We start from the raw sequence: 20,991 nt of genomic DNA, 5'->3' as shown, positions 1-20,991 counted from the left end.
GCAGCTTCCTACCCAAGTAGCCTGGTCCCAGATGGGGGCTAGAGAGGCTCCTTTAAGAGATGAAAAGATCAAGGTTCACTGAATATCTATGACTTGCCCAGGGTCATGCGGCAAATAGTTGACAGAGGTACCTCTGTCTTTATGCTTTTCTTCACACAGGTCAAAAGGGCATTAGTCAGTTGACAAGGCATTTGGGTTTAAGTAGCATTAGCTTTTCTTAAGAACTTCCCTTGTGAGGTTTGATTCAAATTGAGCTTGTGGTCCACTCAAGAATATGAGATCTTTTTCACCTGAACCAAAGTTCATTCTCTATGTAGCCATGTGTCTGCCCCACCTAACTGGCCCTGGTGAGGCTGATTTTTTGGAACCCAAGAGGAAGACTTGGGGGTCTCTGTAGTGAGGCACTGGGGAGTCATCTGCAGGATACCTGAAGCCTCTAGGGTAAATGAGGTTGTCAATGAGGTTGTGATGGAAGGGAGCCAGGGCAGCAAAGGGAGGCGTGGGCTCAGCCCTTCGGCCTTGTGGCTTGGTCTTATGCTCCTGGGATCTGGGGATCTCCGGAGCGCTGGGATGGAAGGCCCCGCCCACTAGCCCCTCGCCTGGGAGACAGGAGCGCGATGGGGGCCAGTGTCGGCTGGCTGTGTGCTTCCGCAGGGCAGAGCTCAGTCTAGTGCCTCCTTCACAAAGGCAGGTTCGGACTCCTGCAGCCCCCGTGGCCCCTGCAGCCCCTGTAGCCCCAGCAGCTCCCGTGGCCCCTGCAGCCCCCAGGAAGCCTCGGGGGAGTTGTTCCGCGGTCCCCGTGGCCCTTGCAGCCCCCGTAGCCCCCGCAGCCCCCGTAGCCCCAGCAGCTCCCGTGGCCCCTGCAGCCCCCAGGAAGCCTCGGGGGAGTTGTTCCGCGGTCCCCGTGGCCTGCGGGGCGATCTCTGCTCTTGCGCCTCAGCCTTCCCCCTCCCTTCTCCATCCCTGAAGGTCGGGTCTCTCCCCGCCCCGGGGCCCTGGGTGCCGCTACCTGGGGGAGGGTCCGGGGGTCCGAGGAGAGCTGCCCCCGTCCCCGTCCCGCAGAGGGGAGGGTCCCCCGGCGCGGCCGCCGCAGCGGGCAGGGAGCCTGACGGGGCGCGGAGGGAGGCGAGCTGGGCGCTCCCGGGAGCGCAGCCCCGCGGTAGCGGCCGGTCCGCGCGTCCTGAGCCGGCGCTGACGGGAGGGAATCGGGGGGCGGCGGAGAGGGCGGGGGAGCAGCGAGGGGAGGGGAGGAGAGCAGAGGGGCGGGGCGGCCGGCGGCCGTGCGCTGGTGGCGGCGGCGGCGGCGGCGGCGGCGGCGGCGCGGGCCGGGGGGCGGGCGGGCAGGCAGGCGGGCGCAGCGGCCAGGCGCGGGGCGCCAGGAGCGGGGAGCGGGGAGCCGAGCCCGGCGCATGGAGCGGCGGCGGCCGCGGGCCCGGCCCCCGGCGGGCGGGCGGCGGCGGCGGCGGCTGCAGGAGGCCCAGGAGGCGGCGGCGGCGGCGGCTGGTGCGGCCCCGGTCCACAGCCCCGGGCGGCGGACGCAGCGGCTGCGGCTGCGGCTGCGGCTGCGGTGAGGCCGGCGGGGCCGGAGGAGCGGGGGGCCGGCCCAGGCCGAGGCCGAGGCCGAGGCCGGGGCGCCATGGCCATGACCGAGGCCCCGGGCGCCGGCTTCGCCTGCGAGCTGCCCGCAGGCATCGCCTCCGTCACCTACGTGTTTGTCTACAGCCCGAGCGGCCCCGGCGGCGGCCCCGGAGGAGGCGGCGGCGGCGGCCCGGGAGCCCTGGGCCCCGCGGCGGCCAGCAGCCCCGCGCCCGCGCCCGCACCTTCGCCCGCGCCGCCCCGGGGCCCGAAGCGCAAACTTTACAGCGCGGTCCCCGGCCGCAAGTTCATCGTGGTGAATGCGCACAGCCCGCGGGGCGAGGGCGAGATCCCGCTGCATCGCGGCGAGGCGGTCAAGGGTGAGCCAGCCGGGCCGAGGCGGGGAGGCGACGGGGGGCCGGGGGCCGGACTGCCGGGGCCCCCGGGGCGGGGGGGGGACGGGCCGGCGGCTGGGGAGGCGGACGGACCGACGGACCGGGCCCCTGGACAGCCCCGGCGGGAGGGAGAGAGGGAGGGAGGGAGGGAAGGAAGGAAGGAGGGAGGGAGGCTCGGAGCTCCGGCTGTGGCTGCATCCAACCAAGGTGAGTGGGGGAGGGGGGCCAGGGACCGGAGAGCTGGAAGAGGGGGGTGTGTCACTGGGGGAGTGGGAGGGGCCTTAGGGCCCTCTAGAGGCTCAGTGGGCCACTAGGATGGGTAGGTGCTACTATGGAAATTCCCTCAGTCACTCTCGAGGGGTCTCTACTCTGTTGGGGCTCCCTTAGTCACATCAGGAGTCTCTGTGTTCCTAGTTATGGTCCCCGAGTCACCAGCTTGGGGTCCCTGTGTCAGTATGGAGCTGTCCCCCTGCCACTTTAGGGACTCCCCAATTTCACTAGAGGGGGGTCCCCTGTGTCACTCATAGAGGGTGACCTTCTGTTACTAGAGGGTGTGTCTGTGACCCTAGGAAGGGGTTCCTATGGCACCACAGGGGGATTTCTCTGCCAGGGGTCTCCAGTCACTATCCTGAAAGATCCAAGACAGTATGAAGAGCTCCTCTGTGCTTCTGGCCTGAGAGGAGCCCCACCATCAATATGGGGGCTCCTATCACTGGGAGGGAGAGCTCTCTGTCGGGATCACATGTCACTATCCTATCTCTATCTGACACTGTCACTCTGGGGGAAGCTGGGTAATTTTAGGGGGCCTTCACTGTCCTTCAGTGTCCTGTGAGGAGGTCCCTGTGTCACTGTTGATGTGGGGTCAGTGCTATTTTCTGCGTGTGTATGTTCTGTATGGTTTGCTTGTTGGTTTTCAGTAGAGTTTTCTTTGCATCATACCCATTTCATCTTAGTCATTTCAAAACATGATTTTGAGGAGGGGGTCACCATCCGTCTCACCAGACTGCTCAGGGAGTCCTGACACATCCAAGGCTAAGGACCCCCGCTGAAGCTGCCTTTGTCATTGGGAGGGGCTCCCTGGGGCCCCATAAAAGGGTCTTATCGCTAGAGGAAGCCATATGTTAGTTCAGGTTGTCCTTGAGTCACTTTGTTAGGGAATCTTTGTCAATATGGGGTTCCTCGTAAATATAGCAGGTGCTTATGTCAGTGGTTCTCTTGGCCATTGTAGATGGGGTGCAGTGTCACTATGCACTGCCTCTATGGGATGTTTCTTTCTTCCTAAAGGAGGCCATTTGGTCATATTCAAGAATCCCTGTGTCACTAAGAGGGGGGGCTGTCTTTCTTTCCACCAGAGGGGGTTCCCTATGTCCTTTACAGGGGAATATCCTTAGTTTACTTTGTATATATCTACCACACACACACACACATACACACACACACACACACACACACACACATGCACATACACACGGGACGGGGCGGGGGGCTGTAGTTAGGGGGGGGTTCAGCATTACAATAAGAGGTTCCTATTTCACTCTGAGTTTTCTCATTGTTAACTCAGCTCTTTAGTTCTGTCTCGGAGAACTGGCTTGGAATTCTATCCCATCCTAGCTTCCCGGGCATCTAGGCCTGGGACTCTGGGCCAGTCAGAAGGTCTGAGCCTCTGGCTCCCTCCAGGTGTGGCTGTTTTAGGTTCAATCCCCTGGGGGTTGGGGGTGGTATGGATGAGGATAGTTTGGGAAGAAGATGGGGAGAGGGAATGAAGAATGAAGGATGGAAATGAAGGATTTGACAAGGTTCCTTTTACTTTTTTTCCATTGTTACCCCCCCTCCCCCAATCCCTCAGGTCCCTTCACTCTCTCTGGTTCTCATTTCTCCCTGTGTCTGTTGCCCTCTCTCTATTTCTCCATCTCAGTCTTTGCCTTTTCCCAGTTTTTTTTTTTTAATATCTCTTTTATATCTTCTTCCTGTGCTCCTAAATTCTCTTCCCCTCCTTTACCTCTTTCTCAGTCTCTTCTTCTTCTCCTCCCCCCTCGCCTTGTTCATTCTGTTTGGTTCCCATCTGCTCTTTTCTCTTCTCCCATTATCTAGTCCCAAACTGCTCAACGGGCAGAGCTGGAGCAGGGAGATGGGAGGGAGGGACATTGGGAAAGAAGGGGCCCGGAGAAGAGGGGGGGTTCTGTGTGATGTGTCTGTCTGTCTCCTCCCAGTGCTCAGCATCGGGGAGGGCGGTTTCTGGGAGGGAACAGTGAAAGGCCGGACGGGCTGGTTCCCAGCTGACTGCGTGGAGGAGGTCCAGATGCGCCAATATGACACCCGGCATGGTGAGTGCCTGATACCCGCTCTCCCAGAGGGACCCTTGACCTCCACAGAGACCTTGCCCTTTGCTCACGTTAATCCACGGGAAGCACATGCCCAGATTCTCAGAGACAGATGGCAGCACACGACAGACACAGACCAACACACACCTGTAACATGTGCCCCGACGCACAGAACACGCATTTGTCCAGACACCCTTGCAAGGCACGACGTGCTGCACACACCTGTGTTCACGTGACACAAGCACCATATGGACATGCATGCAGCACATGGCGTCAGCATTGCATTCACGTGTGTACGTACAGGTGCTTGGGGAGAAGCTCCTGCCTAGGCAAGTGACAGGGGAGGGAGGGAGGCAGGAAAGGAGGAGGTCACTGTAGGACAAAAGGCGTCTTTCCAAATGGACAGATTGCCCAAGCGAGCAGAACAGGGAAGCCCACAGAGCTTGGCCAGTTGGGGCAGAGGAGAAATTAGGCCAGAGCCTGGGAGGAGCGGCCTGTGGGCGGCCTCTAAGCCCGGGAGAGGGCCTGGCACTTCAGAGAGGGAGGGGCCTGATAGACGAAGGGATGAGGAGGAGAGCAGCAGGGATGAAGGAGGAATCGGGCCGGGTCCCAGCCTGAGAAGGGGCCAAGGAGGCTGTCTGCCTTCCTCACTGTCTCTGGAGCCTGCTCCTGCTGCTCCTGCTGCTGCTGCTGCTGCTGCTGCTGCTGGCTTACGTACCCGCTTAGAATGTTCTCTACCCAAATGGACACAGAGGGTATGAAGGGCAGACTGGTGCAGGGGGAAATGGACTGGACCTGGCCAGCATCGGCAGCCCCATCAGTCAAGTCGGCTCTGCCACTGCCTGTATGTGTGATCGTAGGCAAGTCCCTGAACCTCTGGGTCTCAGTTTCCTCAACTGTAAAAAACTGGAGGTGGATTCAGTGACCTCTGAAGAGTCTTCTGGCTCCCTATCCCTGGAAAAATTGTGGGCTCAGAAGGGCTGGCATCTACAGCTGGGAAGCACCACCAGGGGGAAACTGGAGTTGGTTGCTGGAATGTGCGCTTGGTCCTTGCCCATGGCCCTCAGGCCAGAGGACTGGCCAAGTGCCCGTAGGAGTCCCGTCTGTCCGAAGGCCTCCAGAGGGGGTCCCTGGGAGCTCCAAACTGGTGAGTCAGGTGGAGCAGATCTCGTTGGATAAGTGGCCGAAGGATTGGCTATGTGGGTCTGGTTGGGGTGTAGGTCTTTGGGATTCTGGGAGGGGATAAGTGAGCATGTAGATCTGGGAAACTGGGGAGCAGATTGTAATCATGCTCAGGACCCCACGGATGACTGTGGGTCTGGGAGATTTGTAAATTGTGCAGAAGGAAGCAGTTTAGAGAAGGGAGCAGAGTGTTGGGCTAAATGATAATTTCTCACGGTGCCCTTGGAACTTCTCTGACTGTAACTGGCCTCCGAGGACCCTTGCAGCCATTAGCCTGCCTTTGAATGTTTTCCTAGCCGAGGTGGCCGAGGGCCCCAGAGGAGAGGCTTGCTGGAGATTACACGGGAGCGAGCAGAGCTGGGGAGTGGCGTTTACCCAGCTTTTACCGGGAGCCGGGCTCTGTGCTCGATTGGGGAAATGTAAAGACAAAAACAAGCAATCCCTGTCCTCACAGAGCTGATCCTTCACTCGAGATCATGTGAGTGCCTGAGGAGTGGCCGGCAAATTGTGCTGTGAGGAAGGCTTGGGAGGGAGAGGTTGCCAAGTCTCCTTCCAGGGGGTTGGCAGTGCTACAGCCAGATGCCATTGCCACCCAGGAAGGCTGGAGAGAGATTGGGGATCATGTCCTGACCCAGGGCTGGGTGTCTGCTTGAGGACTCTGGACATCTAAAGGGTGTCCCTTTGGGTTAGTTTATCAGTCTGAGAGTAGCTCAGAGCAAGGGTCATTTTGGAGGCCAAGATTGGCTGAAATGATGAGACTTTGGTTTGAAAAAGCAAGAGGTCTTGGAGGGATAGGTTGATACCAAGGGGATGTAGTTCAGGTGTGGTACCCGAATCCTAATAAAACTTGGGTTCCAGGATCTAGGTAGGGCCAATTTCCAGCTTGTCTCGGGTTCTCTCACCTCCTGAAGGGAGGGGGAAATGTATCGGAGGGGGCCACAGAGGGTCACACCAAAGATGGCATTGGACAGTGTCTGTCTCAGGCCTACCCTGAAGGAGGTGGCAGAGCAGCAGGGTCAGGACCAGCTCAGATCTTGGTTGGTCAGTTAAGGCACAGAGCACTGAAGAGGTGCCACAGGGCCCTCCGGTTTGCATTGTAGGGGTGCCCCTGAGGTCTAGTAGGAAAGAAACTTTAACCCATGGGCCCGGCCCTGGAGGGACAGACAGGCAGACAGTCTGGACAGAGTTGGGGCACAGCCAGAAGGAAGCTATAGTGTCTGCGAGGTGCCAAGGGAAGGCTATAGATGGGGGACAGACCTGGTGCCCGGCCCTCGGCTTGCTCCATCCTTAATGTATCTGTTGAATGAATGGAGTTCTCGTAGACCCTTCATAGAGGACCTAAGACTTGAGCAGAAACATAAGAGAAGGGGAATAATGGGAAGGAAACTTTGCAGGGGGGAGGGGTGTGTGTGTACAGATGTTCCTAAGGGCCATTAGTACAACAGATTTTGAATGTCACCGTAGGTGTTTGCGGTTTATTGAATATGGAATACATTCAGCTTAGCACTGGAAAGGCTATTTGCAAAATATATTCGGAACTAAATGGCTGCTGAGGGAGATCCCTTCCTCTGCTGATGTCTGTGATTCTGGGAAATGGGGTGCAGTGAGGTGACTGGGTCAGACTACTGTATTAGGAAGATAATTTTATTAATCTGGATGGGACAGATCATAGGGATGGAAGCTGGAGAGCTAATGGTTAGGAGGTGCTGGGAATTGTCATAGAACATCAGTCGTTGGAAGGGATCGTGAATCCAGGGCTCTTCATTTTTGTAAAGAGGAAACTTAAAGGCAGAGGAGAGAGTAGGATGGCAAATAAGTGGTAGGTCTGAGTCTGAAGCCCAGAGGTTCTGAACTTCAAGCCAGTGTGGTTTTTGCCATAGGTTAGAGGTGAAAGGTGATTAAGTGAAGGTCAGCAGGAGCACAGGCAGACCAGGGAGGCAAATAAAAGATTCAGCAGAAATGGAATTGACAGGATTTCGGTCAACTCAAATAACCTTTATTAATTGCCTATTGTATACAAGTCCTGTGAAGGCCTTACCCTCCTAAGGGGCTTAGGAGCAGTTGAGACATACATAGAAACTGAGAAATAACTTAGAAAATGATTAAATGGATCAGGAGGGATCATTCAGAGGAAAGACAGCAATTCAGAGGGAAGGTCGTCTCTGTGAGAGAGATCATGTTCTGGTGGCGATGGCTAAGCCTTGAGAGACTTGGAAGGAGAAGGGGCCATTCCAGGGATGGCCACACACATGAACATGCTGGGGAGGCCAGTGTAGTTGGGGTAGAGCATGCACAAAGTAGGATACCACATGCTGAGACTTGAATATTTAGTGGAATATGGCAGCTTGTGAGGGATGGATTGGAGAAGAGCCTGAAGGCAGAGGCCAGGTAGAAGGCTGTTGCAATATTGAAAAGAGGTAAAAAATAGAGGTCCTGGCACCTGATTGGATTTGGGAAATGTGGAGACAGGAAGGAACGAAGGTCAGCCAAGCAGCATTTTGGCTAAACACCTGTTCCGTGTGCCAGAAACAAAAGCACATCGGCTTTGCTGCTTTCATGTAGTGAGACCACTACCTGAGGGAGGCCGATGCCGGTAATGGGCTTTGGGCCTTGGGAGCTAGTTGTACCTGGAAGGAAGCCAGAAGCTTGTGCTGAGGTGAGTAGGAACACATTACCTGAGCAGCGCCCTAGCAGGGGACTTCAGGACTGGGCCCAGCGGTGCCTCCTGGACAGCTGCCAGTTACCTCTGGGGCTTGTGTTGCCTTGACATTGGTGTGCTTTCGGAAGAGTAAGACAAGCTCCTGCCCACAGGGAGCTTCTGGGCTGCTGGGGAATAAGGCTGATAGAAAATTGAAAGAGCTCATTGAACCAAGGCCCTCATTTCAGAGGAACCAACTGACACTCAAAAGGTTAAGACTTGCTTAAGGTCACACAGGGAGCAAACAAGATCCAAGAGGCAAAGCCAGGTCTTTCTCCAACCTGGTAATATGGCAGTTCAGACACAAGGCCCAGGCAGAGCTCAGAGTACACTGTATTCACATGCTTGTGCGCGCTCTCTCTCTCTCTCTCTCTGTCTCTCTCTGTCTCACACACACACACACACACACACACACACACACACACACACACACACACAGACACACACACACACACACACACAGTGTCTAGTCTCCTTCTATTTTTCGTGTCTGTCTCAGAATCTGGCCTCAGTTTCCTCTGACTGCAATTGGAGGCTGGGCCAGGGGAGGCCCAGGCTCCCCTCTCCTCAGGGTCTTGAAGCTTCAAAGAGAAGATCTCTCCAGGCCCTAACCTAATTCACGCCCCTCACCCCTTCCATGTTCCCCAGTTCTGGGCTCAGCTCCCTCCCAGCCCGTGGCCATAGAACTCTGCTTCCCTCTATATGCTCAACTCTCTGTCTTGAACAGTGGGTTGAGATAAGGGTTCCTGGGATCAAATTGAGGGTTGGGGTGGGAAGAAGACTCCCTCCAGCCCCTGAAAGTCCTCCCTCCCCCAGAAACCCGTGAGGACCGAACCAAGCGCCTTTTCCGACATTATACTGTGGGCTCTTATGACAGTCTCACCTCACACAGGTATGGAGCTGGGATGGGGAGGGGGCTAGAAGGGATGGGGACGGGGAGGTGACCCTTTGGAGAGGGTAGGTGTAAGAATGGGGGTTGGGGGCTGAGCTTCTTATTCCCCCTCCCCCCTACATTTGGTCACACTCTCCACCTTTCTGCTCCCTATGAAATACATGTGGATGGACAGACATCTCTCATAGGACAGAGGCACACCAAGGTCTCTCTCCCACATTGTCCACTGGGGGCAGTCACAGGTTGGGGAGGGAGTTAGGGCCTGGGAGGGCCTGGGCTAAGAAAGCTTCCCCCTCCCCCTTCCCTTCCTTCCCTCTCCCAGTGACTACGTCATTGAGGACAAGGTGGCTGTCCTGCAGAAGCGAGAGCAGGAGGGTTTTGGCTTTGTCCTTCGAGGAGCCAAAGGTAACTGAATGGGATGGGGGAGCCATGGAGACAGTGGGAAAGGGAAGGGCCAGATGTGGAAGAAGTGGGGAAAGAGGGAACTCTCATGGAAGATAAATGATACAGAAGTACAAGATGCAAGTTAAGGGGCAGGAAGAGTGGGGAGCAAATGGGAATAAAGGCACAGACAGGTTTTTTAGGAAGGGGAGCCCAGAGGGAACCAGGGGGCATGTATGGAAGGTAATGGTCTCAGATGGGGTAGAAGTAACACACTAGAGGTAGAAGAGGTTTGGGGCTGGTGAGGTGTAGTGCTGGGACCCCATCATGCTGATTCTCTCCCCAGGCTAGTGACTCTGTGACTTGAGGCACTTTCTTACAGGCAAGTTCCAGGAACTCTCATGCTCCTTCATTTCCCCAAAGTTACCTTCAAAGTGACCACTCAGAAGGAACCCTCCAAGCCCAGTTTTGGAGCTAATCCCAAGTCTTTCTTTCCCTTTCTGACAGAAGGAGGAAACTGGGGTTTTTGAAAGGTTTTTATTTCTAATGAAGAGGGGGTTGGTGTGTGGGTAGGGAAAGGAGATCCTTGTTCACATGGGATAGGACCAGAGGTCCCCAAGGTCCTATTCCAGCTAGAGGCTCCTGGGATATTAGTATCAGGTGGGACTGGAGCCAACGGATGTAAGGTCAGAGATCGTTCCAGACCATGGTCTGTCAGGTTCATGTCCCTGGCACTTGAGAGGCCCTGACTCTACTTGGGTTTCCCCGATTCCCTGCCCTTTCTGAGCTGGAGCACAACTAAGGAGATCAGCCCTAATCTTTCCTTATTCTCATGCAGATATGGAAGGCTGTGGGCCTGGACTGTGGGACTCAGTATCTCCTCCCCAGCATCCATGTATTCCTAACAATAAGGGAGAAGGATAATGTGGAGGGGGTAGTGGTAGATTCTCTGCCTCTGTGAGTCCCAAATAAAGGATGGGAGCAGTTAGATGGTGCAGTGGGTAGAGTACTGGCCAGAGGCAAGTGGACCTGAATTCAAATTCAACCTCAGACACTTTCTAGCTGTGTGACCCTGAGCAAGTCACTTAACTCCAATTGCCTCACATATACACAAAAAGGAAAAAGAAAAAAAAAAAAAAACACAGATAAAGGTTGGATGCCCATTTGGGCAGGCAAGGCTCCATTCACATAAAGCTCAGCTGGAAGAGGCCCTGGAGGCAAAATCTTACCCTTTTATTTTACAGAAGAGAAAATTGAGGAACAGTGATGTTAAAGGACTTATAAGATCATAGGAGCGTGGATTTAAAGTTGGGAAACTTTAAAGATCATCAAGTCTATACCCCTCATTTTGCAGATGAGAATAGTAATACCCAGAAAAACAATCTTACTTTACAGCTAATAAGTATTAGATAGTTGGTTAGGTGGTACAGTGGTTAGAGCACTGGGCTGAGTGTCAGGAAGATCTGAATTCAAAGTATCTTACTTAAAGTAGCACAGTTAATAAATATTCGTAGGTGATTAGGTGGTGCAATGGTTAGAGCCCTGGGCTGGGTGTCAGGTGAGGAACAGTGATATTAAGTGACTTATAAGATCATAGGAACATCGATTTAGAGTTGGAAAACCTGAAAGATCACTGTCTATGCCCCTCATTTTGCAGATGAGAATAGTAATACCCTGAGAAACAAAGATATTACTTAGAGTCACACAGTTAATAAATATTAGGTAGGTGGTTAGAGCACTGGGCTGGGTGTTAGGAAGATCTGAATTAAAATTCAGCCTTAGCCACTTGCATAAGAGAGTTAGCCCTTATTTGCCTCAGTTCCTCATCTGTAAAATGGGGGTATACTGGAGAAGGACATAGCCAACCACTTTAGTATCTTTGCCAAAAAAAAAAAATGCCATGGACACAAGTCCACAGGGTCACAATGAGTCAGAGAGGACTGAACAATGATTCCAACTCAGGTCCTCCTGAACCAGGTTTAGTACACTATCCCCTGGGGTATTCATATAGTGACCACCTTGATCATCCCTTCCAACTCTGGGATTCTCCCGTTGAACCCCTTCAGCACTTAGTCTTGTGGGTGGTTCTGCTGCTGACACCTGCCTTGGCCCCTGGAGAGGACAGCAGACTTTTCTCCCACTTAGGCAAGGAAAGGGCTTTCTCTCCAAAGGTCTCCATGTGACATGGGAGGTGGGGTTAGTTAAGAAATTGAAGTAAACTACAAAGAAGTATAAAAAAGGGGATGGGTGTACTGATTCTGAAGTAGACCTGCCTTCCAATCCAGCCTTGGATACTTAGTACCCATGAAACCTTGGGCAAGTGGCAAATTCATGGGACCTGAATTTTATCCTCTGTAAATTGATGGAGCTGCCTTGATGCCTTTCCAGCCCTAGATATAGATATAGATATAGATCATTTAAACACTTTTCCCGTCCTATCCTTGTAAAGTGAAGAAATTGGCCTTCATGGCCTGGGGCATCCCTTCCTGTCCCAGCTCCGGACTGGCACTTCCCACGCTGAGCTGACTTCAGGGGCTGCCCCATCCTTTGGGACTAAGCGGCCTGATTGCCCTCCTCCCTTTCATCAGCTCCCCTGGCAGCTTCTTTTCCCTTTTCCCTTCTTCCTCACACTGGAAACTTTGGAGAATGGATGGCTACAATGTAGCTGGCTACAGGGTGACTGGCTACAGTGTAGCTGGCTGCAGAGTAACTAGATACAATGTAGCTGGCTACAGAGTGACTGGCTATAATGCAGTTACCTTTAGGGTAACTGGCTACAATGTAGCTGGCTATAGGGTGGCTGGCTGGAAGGTCACTAGATACAATGTATCTGACTATAATGTAGTTGGCTGCAGAGTGACTAGCTACTTTGTAACCAGCTGGGAGCTTCCTGTGGTTCCCTCCTGCTGGGAAGAGATCTTTGAGATGGCCCTTTCTTGCTCAAGAAACCTGAGAAATAACTCTTAACTGCTCTCCCCCTCCTCCCGCCAAAGAAGGAGATCATTGTGAGGGGCTTCTGGGAGGGAAAGGCACTTTGTAGGGGGAGTGGAGGAGGAAAGAGTGATAGGGGTGCCAGCCATCTCCTTATCTGTCCCTGGCTCAGATCCATGATTCTGGATCCCTATGCTCTGACCTCTTGAATCACACATACTGTATTTCCCTTTCTATTTCTGCTTACAAGGCCCTGTCTTTCCTTAGCCCCGTTTCCTTTCCTCCAGACCCATGTTGTCCTCTTCCTTTACCATATTTCTTTCCTCCCACCTGGCACCTCTCTGGGATCTCTTCCTCAACAGCTTTCCTCCTCCCCTCTTTCTCCTGTCTTTTTTGCATGTTTCCCCTCTCAGCCAATTGGAATGGCAGTTTCTTAAGGACCGAGCCTCTCTCACTTTTGCCTTTGTGTCTCTAATGCCTCCGGGCACACTGTAGGCACTTAATAGGTGCTTGTTGATTGATTCTACGGTTGACTGACCTCCTGCTTCCTTAATCCTCTTCTCTCTACTTTCTCCCCTTTGTTTCTCCCTCTCCCCCACATGTCTCTTCTTTGTATCTTCCTACAGCAGAGACCCCCATTGAAGAATTCACACCAACCCCAGCCTTCCCTGCTCTCCAGTACTTAGAATCTGTAGATTATGAGGGTGTGGCCTGGAGGGCTGGACTCCGGACGGGAGACTTCCTTATTGAGGTAAGTTTTTATATTCCCTCCCCCCCACTCCAACCCTTATCCCTGTCCCCTAGATTGAGCAATACAACATTTATTTAGCACTTACTGTGTGCAAAGTCCAGGCTGGGGGTTAAGGATAGACCAAGAGACATGGTCCTTACTCTTAAGGAGTTCACAGCCCATCATGGGGACTGGCCACATACACACATCACTGTGGACACCAGGGCCCAGCCTCGGGACATTTCTTAATTTGACCTGGGAACTGGATTTGGAATATGAGGACTTGGAAATTCAATTTCAGCTCTGTTATTTGCTGCCTTGTGACATTGGACAAGTCCAAATCTTTCCACTTCTGGGCAGCCTTAGTCTCCTCCTCTGCAGATGTCCCCTAAGGTCCTTTCCTGCTTGAGAACTTGTGATCTGATGAATTAAGCTGAGCACAAAATGGAGCAACTGAAGTATAGAGGAGACTCAGGAAATAAGGGCTCCAAGATCTTGGAGGAAGAAAGAACTGTTTTCTCTCTGACCCTTTTCATTCCTCCTCTGTCCTCTCTCCCTTGCATCCTTTCACCCTTGCCCTTCCGGTCTTCACCTTTCCCACGCCCTCTTCTGTTATCCTCCTAGGCTTCCCCTAGTTGTTACACTACTGACCTTGCCAGCTCCTCCCACCACCATCATAACCCTCTCTCAGTGCTGGGCATAGAAGCAAGCAGTAGGTTGAGCAAGACCTGAGTTCAAAACCTGCCCAAGATACTTCCTAGCTATCCCCTAGGCAAGTCACCTAACTGTAAAATGGTTTTAAAGAAAACACCTACCTCGTAGGGTTGTTGTGAGACTCACTGCAGATATTTGCTTACGTAAATGCAAGCTATTATTGTTTTTAAATCCTTCCTTAGCTCCCCCTTCTCTTACCCAGCCCTTCCCATTCCCAGACTCATGTTACCCTAGGATTAAAGGCTATGCCATTTCCCTGGCTCTCTTAGCCCTCACCTTCTCGGCCTACCCTGCCACTATAGTCACTTTAGTGCCAACTTATCAGCCTACCCTGCCACTATCACTTTAGTGCCACCTTATCAGCCTACCCTGCCACTATCACTTTAGTGCCAACTTATCAGCCTACCCTGCCACTATCACTTTAGTGCTTCCCCCAACCTTCCTAGACCATTAGCCTCATCCCCTGTGGCTACTTCCACTCTTGCCCAGCCCAACCACATGTTCTAACTCAACTCTAGTCGTCCCTCCCTATTTTAGCCCTTCCCAGCCCCTCCCATCATCACTCTGTCCTTCCCTTCCTCCCAGCTTCAGTAACTGGGTCATTTTAGACCATCCTTTCCCCCTCCCTCCCTCCTCAGCCCTTCCAAGGCCTTCTGTGTGACATAGTGGACGGATCCAAAAGGCCTAGTTTCAAATTCTGTCTTTGAACTTACTAGCTGTATGAGCCGGGGCAAGTCACAACCTTTTTAAGCCTCTGTTTCTTCATTTGTCCAAGAAAAGAAAAGAGAGACTAGATGGTCTTTAAGCTTTTATCCTACTTTTAAATCTATGATACTTCCCTTCCCGGCTCTTCCTTCCGGCCAGCCCCCTTTCCATCATGACTCTGGTCCACCCACTGTCCTTCTGGGCCTGTATCCTCAAGCCCATGACCCTCTCCTCTTATCCCTTCTGTGATTCCCCTTGCCCCCCCCTTCCCCTAATTCCCCTTGCCTCTCCTTAGCTCCCCTTTGCCATCATCTTGCTTCTCTCTCCACCCCCCCAAGCCCTCACAACCCAAGCAGATTCCTGGGAGGAGGAAGGAAGTGTTGAGAATTGATTCCTAGCTCCACCTCCTCTCCCCCAGGGATGGCAGGCCCCGGTTGGGAACTCCCCTGGGGTCAGATGCGCCCTTGAGGGACCGCTCTCTGACTCCCAGAGCAGTGCCAGGATGAGTGCTGCTGGCCTCCCTTCTGTTGGCCCTCAGCCTCTTGTCTGAGACGGGCACTCAGCGGCCTGGGGAAGGTCCAGACCGAGCTCCAGGGTCAGAGAGGTCACTTCTTCTCTTCTTCCCTTCTTTGGGGTGAATCCATCCACAGGTGAATGGAGTAAATGTGGTGAAGGTTGGACATAAGCAGGTTGTAGCCTTGATCCGTCAGGGTGGGAACCGCCTGCTCATGAAGGTCGTGTCAGTGACGAGGAAGCCGGAGGAAGAGGGGGCACGGCGGAGAGGTGAGGGGGGCCTTGATGGAGAAAGCAGGGGGATGTGGAGGCCCGAGAGAGAAGTCAGGGGAGCCTAGAGGGCTGAAAATAGAGGAGGGAGGTCAGGGACTGAGAGAGCAGACAGCAAGGGGAACCTGGAAATGCTAAGCAGAGTAGGGGGTGAGGGAGGCTGAGAAAGCGGGGGGAGGGGGTCCTGGGGGACTGAGCAGAGAAGATAGAGGTTTGGAGGGGTGGGGGACCGGGGGGGGGGTTGAGAAGAGAGGGAGGGGGACCAGGAGACTCAGGGAGCAGAGAGAGCCGAGAGCCTGGGAGCTGATGAGGGGGCTGAGGGGCTCTGGCGGGGCTTTCTGGAAAGATGGGAAAGGAGAGCAAGAAGAAAAGGGGGCTGGACTCCGTGTCTCCCCAGTTTCTTTCCCTCTCTGCCCTCTCCTTGTGTCCCCCCTTCTGGCGTCAGGCTCCCCGCCCTGGGGCGGAGGAATGGGGGGGTAGGGAGTCTCCGGCAGTGGTGGCAGCTGCCTGGAGGCCTGCGTTGCCGTGGCAACAGTGAGCGTTGAAGCCACCGTATTGTTGGGGGGGGGGAAGGGGAGGAGGCGGTACCTGAAGGGAAGAGGAGAAGCATTTGTTTAGCATCGCGCTGCAGCTCAGGGCCCGGAAGGCTTTCGGAGGGGCCCCTGGGCCGGCGGGCATCCCTGAGCCCTGCGGAATTCCCCATCCCTGGCTTCCTCGCCCCACCCTGCCACCCAAGCTCCCGGTGGGCTGGGCCTGTGGCGGCCGAAGGGAGGAGCCCTGGCCTCCTCCAGGGGCAGGTATAGGCCCTGCAGGATCTGTGAGCCGGGCCCTGCCCTCCACTTCAACCTCTGACCTCATGGTACCGGTGTGCCCTCTTCCCTGAACACCCAGCCCGTTCTGGCCTCCTCCGCCACTCTCAGGCCAGGGCAGCCAAGCTACCACTGCTCTCAGATGCACAGACCTTCCTTCCTGAGTCTTCTGGACTCCCCTGAACCCCACCCAAGCCCCTTGGGGCCCTTGACCCCTCGGGGCTTCTCTAGGCTTCAGGGTCCCCCTCAGAGTGCCCCTCTCCCCCTCCCTCCTGAGCCCCAGCCCCTCCCAACACCATGAAGAAGTTCGCCTCCAGCCGCAGCCTGAACAAGATCCTGGCTCAGTGTGACTCGTCCTCCCGCGAGTACGAGGAGATTCAGGCTGTGGAGCGGAAGTGGCACCTGCACCTGGCCACCCCTAGGCTCCTGCTGCTGGACAGGAAGTCCAAGTCGTCCCTCTTCCTTCCAGCCCCTCCGCCCCCCAAGAGGGCACCCAGTACCACGCTGACCCTACGCTCCAAGTCCATGACTGCTGAGCTGGAGGAGCTGGGTGAGTGACGGGGAGGGGCGGCATGGGGGGGGGGAGCGTGGGGGTCCCGGGCCCCCCTGGGGAAGTGGGGTTGGAGATGGAGGTGGGTATGGACAGGCCAGGGGAGGAGGGAGGGGAACAGGCATGGGGAAGGGGCTAGATATTGGGGAAAGGGAGGTGAGTCAGGGGAGTATGAAGGGTGGGTGTCTGCATGCTAGGCCAGCCAGGGGATGGGTGTTAATGTGGAGCAGAAATGGGGCTGGGATAGCCTTGGGAAGAGGATGAATCTGGAGACAAGGTCAGAGCAGGAGGTACGGCTCTATGGAGAGAGAGACTCGGGATGAGAGTGAATATGAGGATAGGGATATATATAAGGGTGGGGGTGGCTCCTGGGCAGGGACACACAAGGGAACTGGGAATGGATGTCAGCGTTTGGGGAGTAGATGCGGGGCCCGGGGCAGACCGAGACATGGTGGTAAATCTGTGCATAGGGATAGCCCAAGGGATGGGAGCAGATGGAGGGGTGGGATGGTTGGGACAGTCATGGAGCGCTGGTGGCTAGAAGCCAGAGCCGGATGGGTGTAGGGAAAAGGATGGAACGAGGGATGGGAATGGTTAATAGACTAAGGCTGGGCAGGAAAACGAAGATGGAGGGCAGAGGCTAGGGATGGACCAAGCAGATAGAATGGCTGGAGCATGAGGATGGATGTGAGGACCCAGAAGGAGTCCCTCCATCTGTTCGGCAGAAGTAGAAGCTACGTGCGATATCACAGCTTAATTTAAGGACAACTTCCTAACAATTGGAGCTGTCCAGCACTGGATGGGCTGCCTCAGGAAGTGGTGACTTTCCTATGTCTCCGAACTCATCTGTGAAGTTGTCATAGGATCATAGATTTAAAGCTGGAAGGAACCTTAAAGGTCATCAAGTTCAACCCCCTCATTTTATAGATGAGCAAACTGAGGCCCGTAGAGGAGGAGCTTGCCCAAAGTCGCACAGGTGCTCAATCAGCAGCCAGGATGCTCTGCTTTGGATGGGAGGTTTGGACTAGGGGATGGGGGATACCCCAGCTGCCAGCTCTGAGGCTTTGGGAGATGGGATGTGGGGACAGACAGGCCAGGATCCATGGAGGTTTGGGTCTACTCAAAGAGGACCGACAGAAGCCCAGAAACCGAGGTGCAACAGGAGTGTCAGCGTTTGATCCAGGCTCGGCCTCTGTGGGAGGCAGGGCTCAGCAGGAGGCCTATTTGGGAGAACAAGCAACAGGCTTGTGTGAATGGTGTCTCTGGGTGCTGAGCGTCCGTGTCCACGCCTCGTCGTCTCTACCTCCGTCTCTTTGTGTCTCTCTTTGTCTCCCCTTTCCTCTCCTTTCTGGAATCCTCCCTTCATCCTTGGGTCTTTGGTCAGTTAGAGCAAGAGATGAATATAACAGAGGTCTGAAGTCCGAGGTCTGAGGTGAACAGGATTTAGTCACGGGGGATTTGGATTATCAGGAGAGCTTAGTCTGAGCCCCAGCTTTGCCACGAATTAGCTAGTCTGAGAAGGGCAAAGTTCAGAGACAGAGATATCTTCCTTGCTTGGTCAAGTCTCTGAGTTTCTCTGGGTCTCTCCTTCCTGATCTGTAAAATGGGCACTAGGAATGGAAGGTCTCTGAGTCTCTCATCTGTAATCTTGTGTGATTCCTATGGCCTTTGAACATATTCTGGCTCTCATCCTGGTGGTCTTTTGCTGTTGCTGGGGAGAGGTGACAGCTGGGGCTCCAAGAGACTGTCTTGGCCCAGGATCTAGGTCATTTTTAGCTCTGCAATCTCAGAGGCTTTATTTTCTCAGCCTGTACTGAGAGCTGAGCCCCTCTCACCAGACTGAACCATGGCTACCAGTTGCCAGTTGGGTCATTTTCACGGAGGGTCATGTCCAGGACCGTGTGCCCTGGTCCACTCAGAAGGCCGATTTCTGAATTGCTTTGGGGCTGTGGGTGACCTGAGGGATTGACCCTCATCACTCCAGGGCCGTTTCTGTGTAACGAGCCTGGACCAGGATTCTAGAATGGAATTAGGGAGAGAAATGGCACCAGGGTTTGCCTAGCTCAGGTTCTTGGTACCTTGGGATGAAGGGTTCCTTCTCTACAACACAGGATGGATGGCTCACTTCTCTGATGAGCATAAAATGGCAGAGCTGGAAGTGTTTGCAGTGGCCAGCTACTCTAATCCATGCCCAAAGGTGTGACTCTTCTCCAGCATCCCCAAGTGGCCTTCTGACCAATTCTAGACATGGCTCTCCCTACTTCTTAAAGCAGTCCATTCTACCTTGGGACAACTATGACTATTAACATGTTCTTAATTACCCAAAGCCAGAATTGGTCCTTCTGTCACTCATCGGCCCTCTAGAGCTGTGGCAAATAAGTCTTCATATTCCAGCACCTCAGATGCTTGAAGACGATTCTTTTTAGAGCCTTCTCTTTTTTAGGCTTAATACTTTCAATCCTTTCATCCATTAATTATGATTTAATTAATGAACCTCAGGGTTCAGAGGGCCCTCAGCATCCTTGTAGGTAGGCATTCTCTCAAGAATTTCCAGTCTCCCTTCTAAATCCCTTCTACAGGGTGATACCCAGAACTGATGGTAATATTTCAAATCTGGTCTGAGAAAGGCAGAGTAAAGGGAGATAGACATCTCCCTCACTTTGGATGACATATTTCTATTAATGAATGAATGAAAGCATTTGTGAAGCCCTTCCTATGTGCCAAGCACTGAGAATACAAATAGAAAAGCCAGATGGTCCAGTCTCTTTGCTCAGGGAGTTCCCATTCTAATGAAGGAGGCAGGTAGCACATAGATGGATTTCAGATTCAGGGCAGATGGAAAGACCTGGGGAGTCATAGGATACAGTGGTACAACTATTGCTTGAGAGCATATGAAAACTTTCTTGAGTGCTCTTGACCCTCTCCAGACACTCCCCACCCCAATCCTTTTCACAAGAACCATGTATCTAACAAACCTCCTTCTTTCATCTGATATTTGAGAAATTGATTTTTTGAGCCCAAGCACAGGACTTTACATTGATCCCTATTGGATTTCATTGTGAGTGATCTTGGGTTCTCTGGCTCTCATTTGTAAAAAAAAAAAAAAGGGGGCTTATTTTACTCCATCTCCCTTTCAGTTTTAGGTCTTGTGAATGTGTTAGCTTGAGCCTCAGGTTCCATCCTGTCAGGATCTCTTGGAATCATCACTCCTCTCTGTGCTATGTTAGTAATCCCAACCAATGTTCTGCCTTCTACAAATTGAATAATAAACAGCTCATCTAAGCTATCTTACAAGTAAGCACTTAAAATGCTAAATAGTACAGAGTCAAGGGTAAAAGAATGTCAGTTTATTAATCAGCATTTTCTCCTTGGTGACTCAGTGGAGTCCAAGGTTTGCAGTGTTTTGGTCTCAGTAGCCTGATGAGGTAAAATATGTGAGAAATTGTATTCCCATTTTACAATTGAGGAAACTGAGGCATTGGGAAGAAGCATGCCTTATCTTAGGCTATGCAGCTAATAAGCTTTAAATTGAGTCATGAACTCCAGCCTCCCAATTCCAAGTCCTGTGTTCTTTTTATTACCCTCTGCCGCCTCTTGCCAATTTTTCTGACTTTTGGTTAGAATGATGTGCACAGTAGTTGGGCTACTTCTTGTCCCTTCTGAAAGATGGAATGATAATTTAACAGTTTGAGAGAGGGAGGGAAAGGGGAGGAGAGGAAAGAGAGGTAAAATGAGGAGAAGTAAAGGAGAGGGAGGTGTCTTGGTGGTTGGAGTCTCTCATCACTGTTGTAGTCTTTGCTGTGCCAGCTTTGTGATGTGTGTCAAGAACTTGTCATCCATTTCCTCCTGCTGTTCTGGTGGTTTGGAGTTTGTCTTGACAACAACTCAATTCTTCTCTCTCTTTCTCTTACACACACACACACACACACACACACACACACACACACACACACACACACACACAAACACAAACACACACACACAAACACAAACACACACACACAATCCCAATTTTTAGTACAGCCCCTTGCAGTGGCCTGACATTAAGTTGGTTCACACATAGTATTGGTTTCTCTAGCTCCAGCACTCAGCCCTTGGTACTAAGGAAACTTAAATTTCATCCCTTTGAAGGGCAGGATCTAGTTTCATTAATCTTTGTGTTTAATATCTGTTTATTAGATTGAATTAAAAGTCATTGCCTCATTAATTATATAAGTATCTGTTAAGTGCCTACTGTGTACCAGACACTGGGGACACCTTAATTTCAGAAGGCTGGCCCCTGCCCTAAAGGACTCACATTCCCAAAGATGCCCCAGGATGTGCCC

At 53.2% G+C, this 20,991-nt stretch overlaps 1 protein-coding gene across 6 annotated transcripts in view; it reads left to right on the top strand.

Moving 5' to 3' along the window:
* SHANK3 (SH3 and multiple ankyrin repeat domains 3) overlaps window positions 1-20,991 on the top strand; it is a 72,622-nt gene that overhangs the window by 13,737 nt on the left and 37,894 nt on the right. For all 6 annotated transcript variants that reach the window (XM_074271938.1, XM_074271940.1, XM_074271937.1 and 3 more), the window contains exons 12-18: window positions 1,723-1,955; window positions 4,181-4,294; window positions 8,988-9,063; window positions 9,386-9,468; window positions 13,002-13,126; window positions 15,175-15,307; window positions 16,586-16,666. In XM_074271938.1, coding sequence (XP_074128039.1) covers window positions 1,723-1,955; window positions 4,181-4,294; window positions 8,988-9,063; window positions 9,386-9,468; window positions 13,002-13,126; window positions 15,175-15,307; window positions 16,586-16,666 — 845 coding nt within the window. The remainder of the gene's footprint in view (window positions 1-1,722; window positions 1,956-4,180; window positions 4,295-8,987; window positions 9,064-9,385; window positions 9,469-13,001; window positions 13,127-15,174; window positions 15,308-16,585; window positions 16,667-20,991) is intronic.

Source organism: Sminthopsis crassicaudata, chromosome 5 (assembly GCF_048593235.1).
Source record: "Sminthopsis crassicaudata isolate SCR6 chromosome 5, ASM4859323v1, whole genome shotgun sequence".
Lineage (NCBI taxonomy): Eukaryota > Metazoa > Chordata > Mammalia > Dasyuromorphia > Dasyuridae > Sminthopsis > Sminthopsis crassicaudata.
Note: the sequence above shows the minus strand (reverse complement) of the source record. Positions and strands in the feature narration are given on the sequence as shown.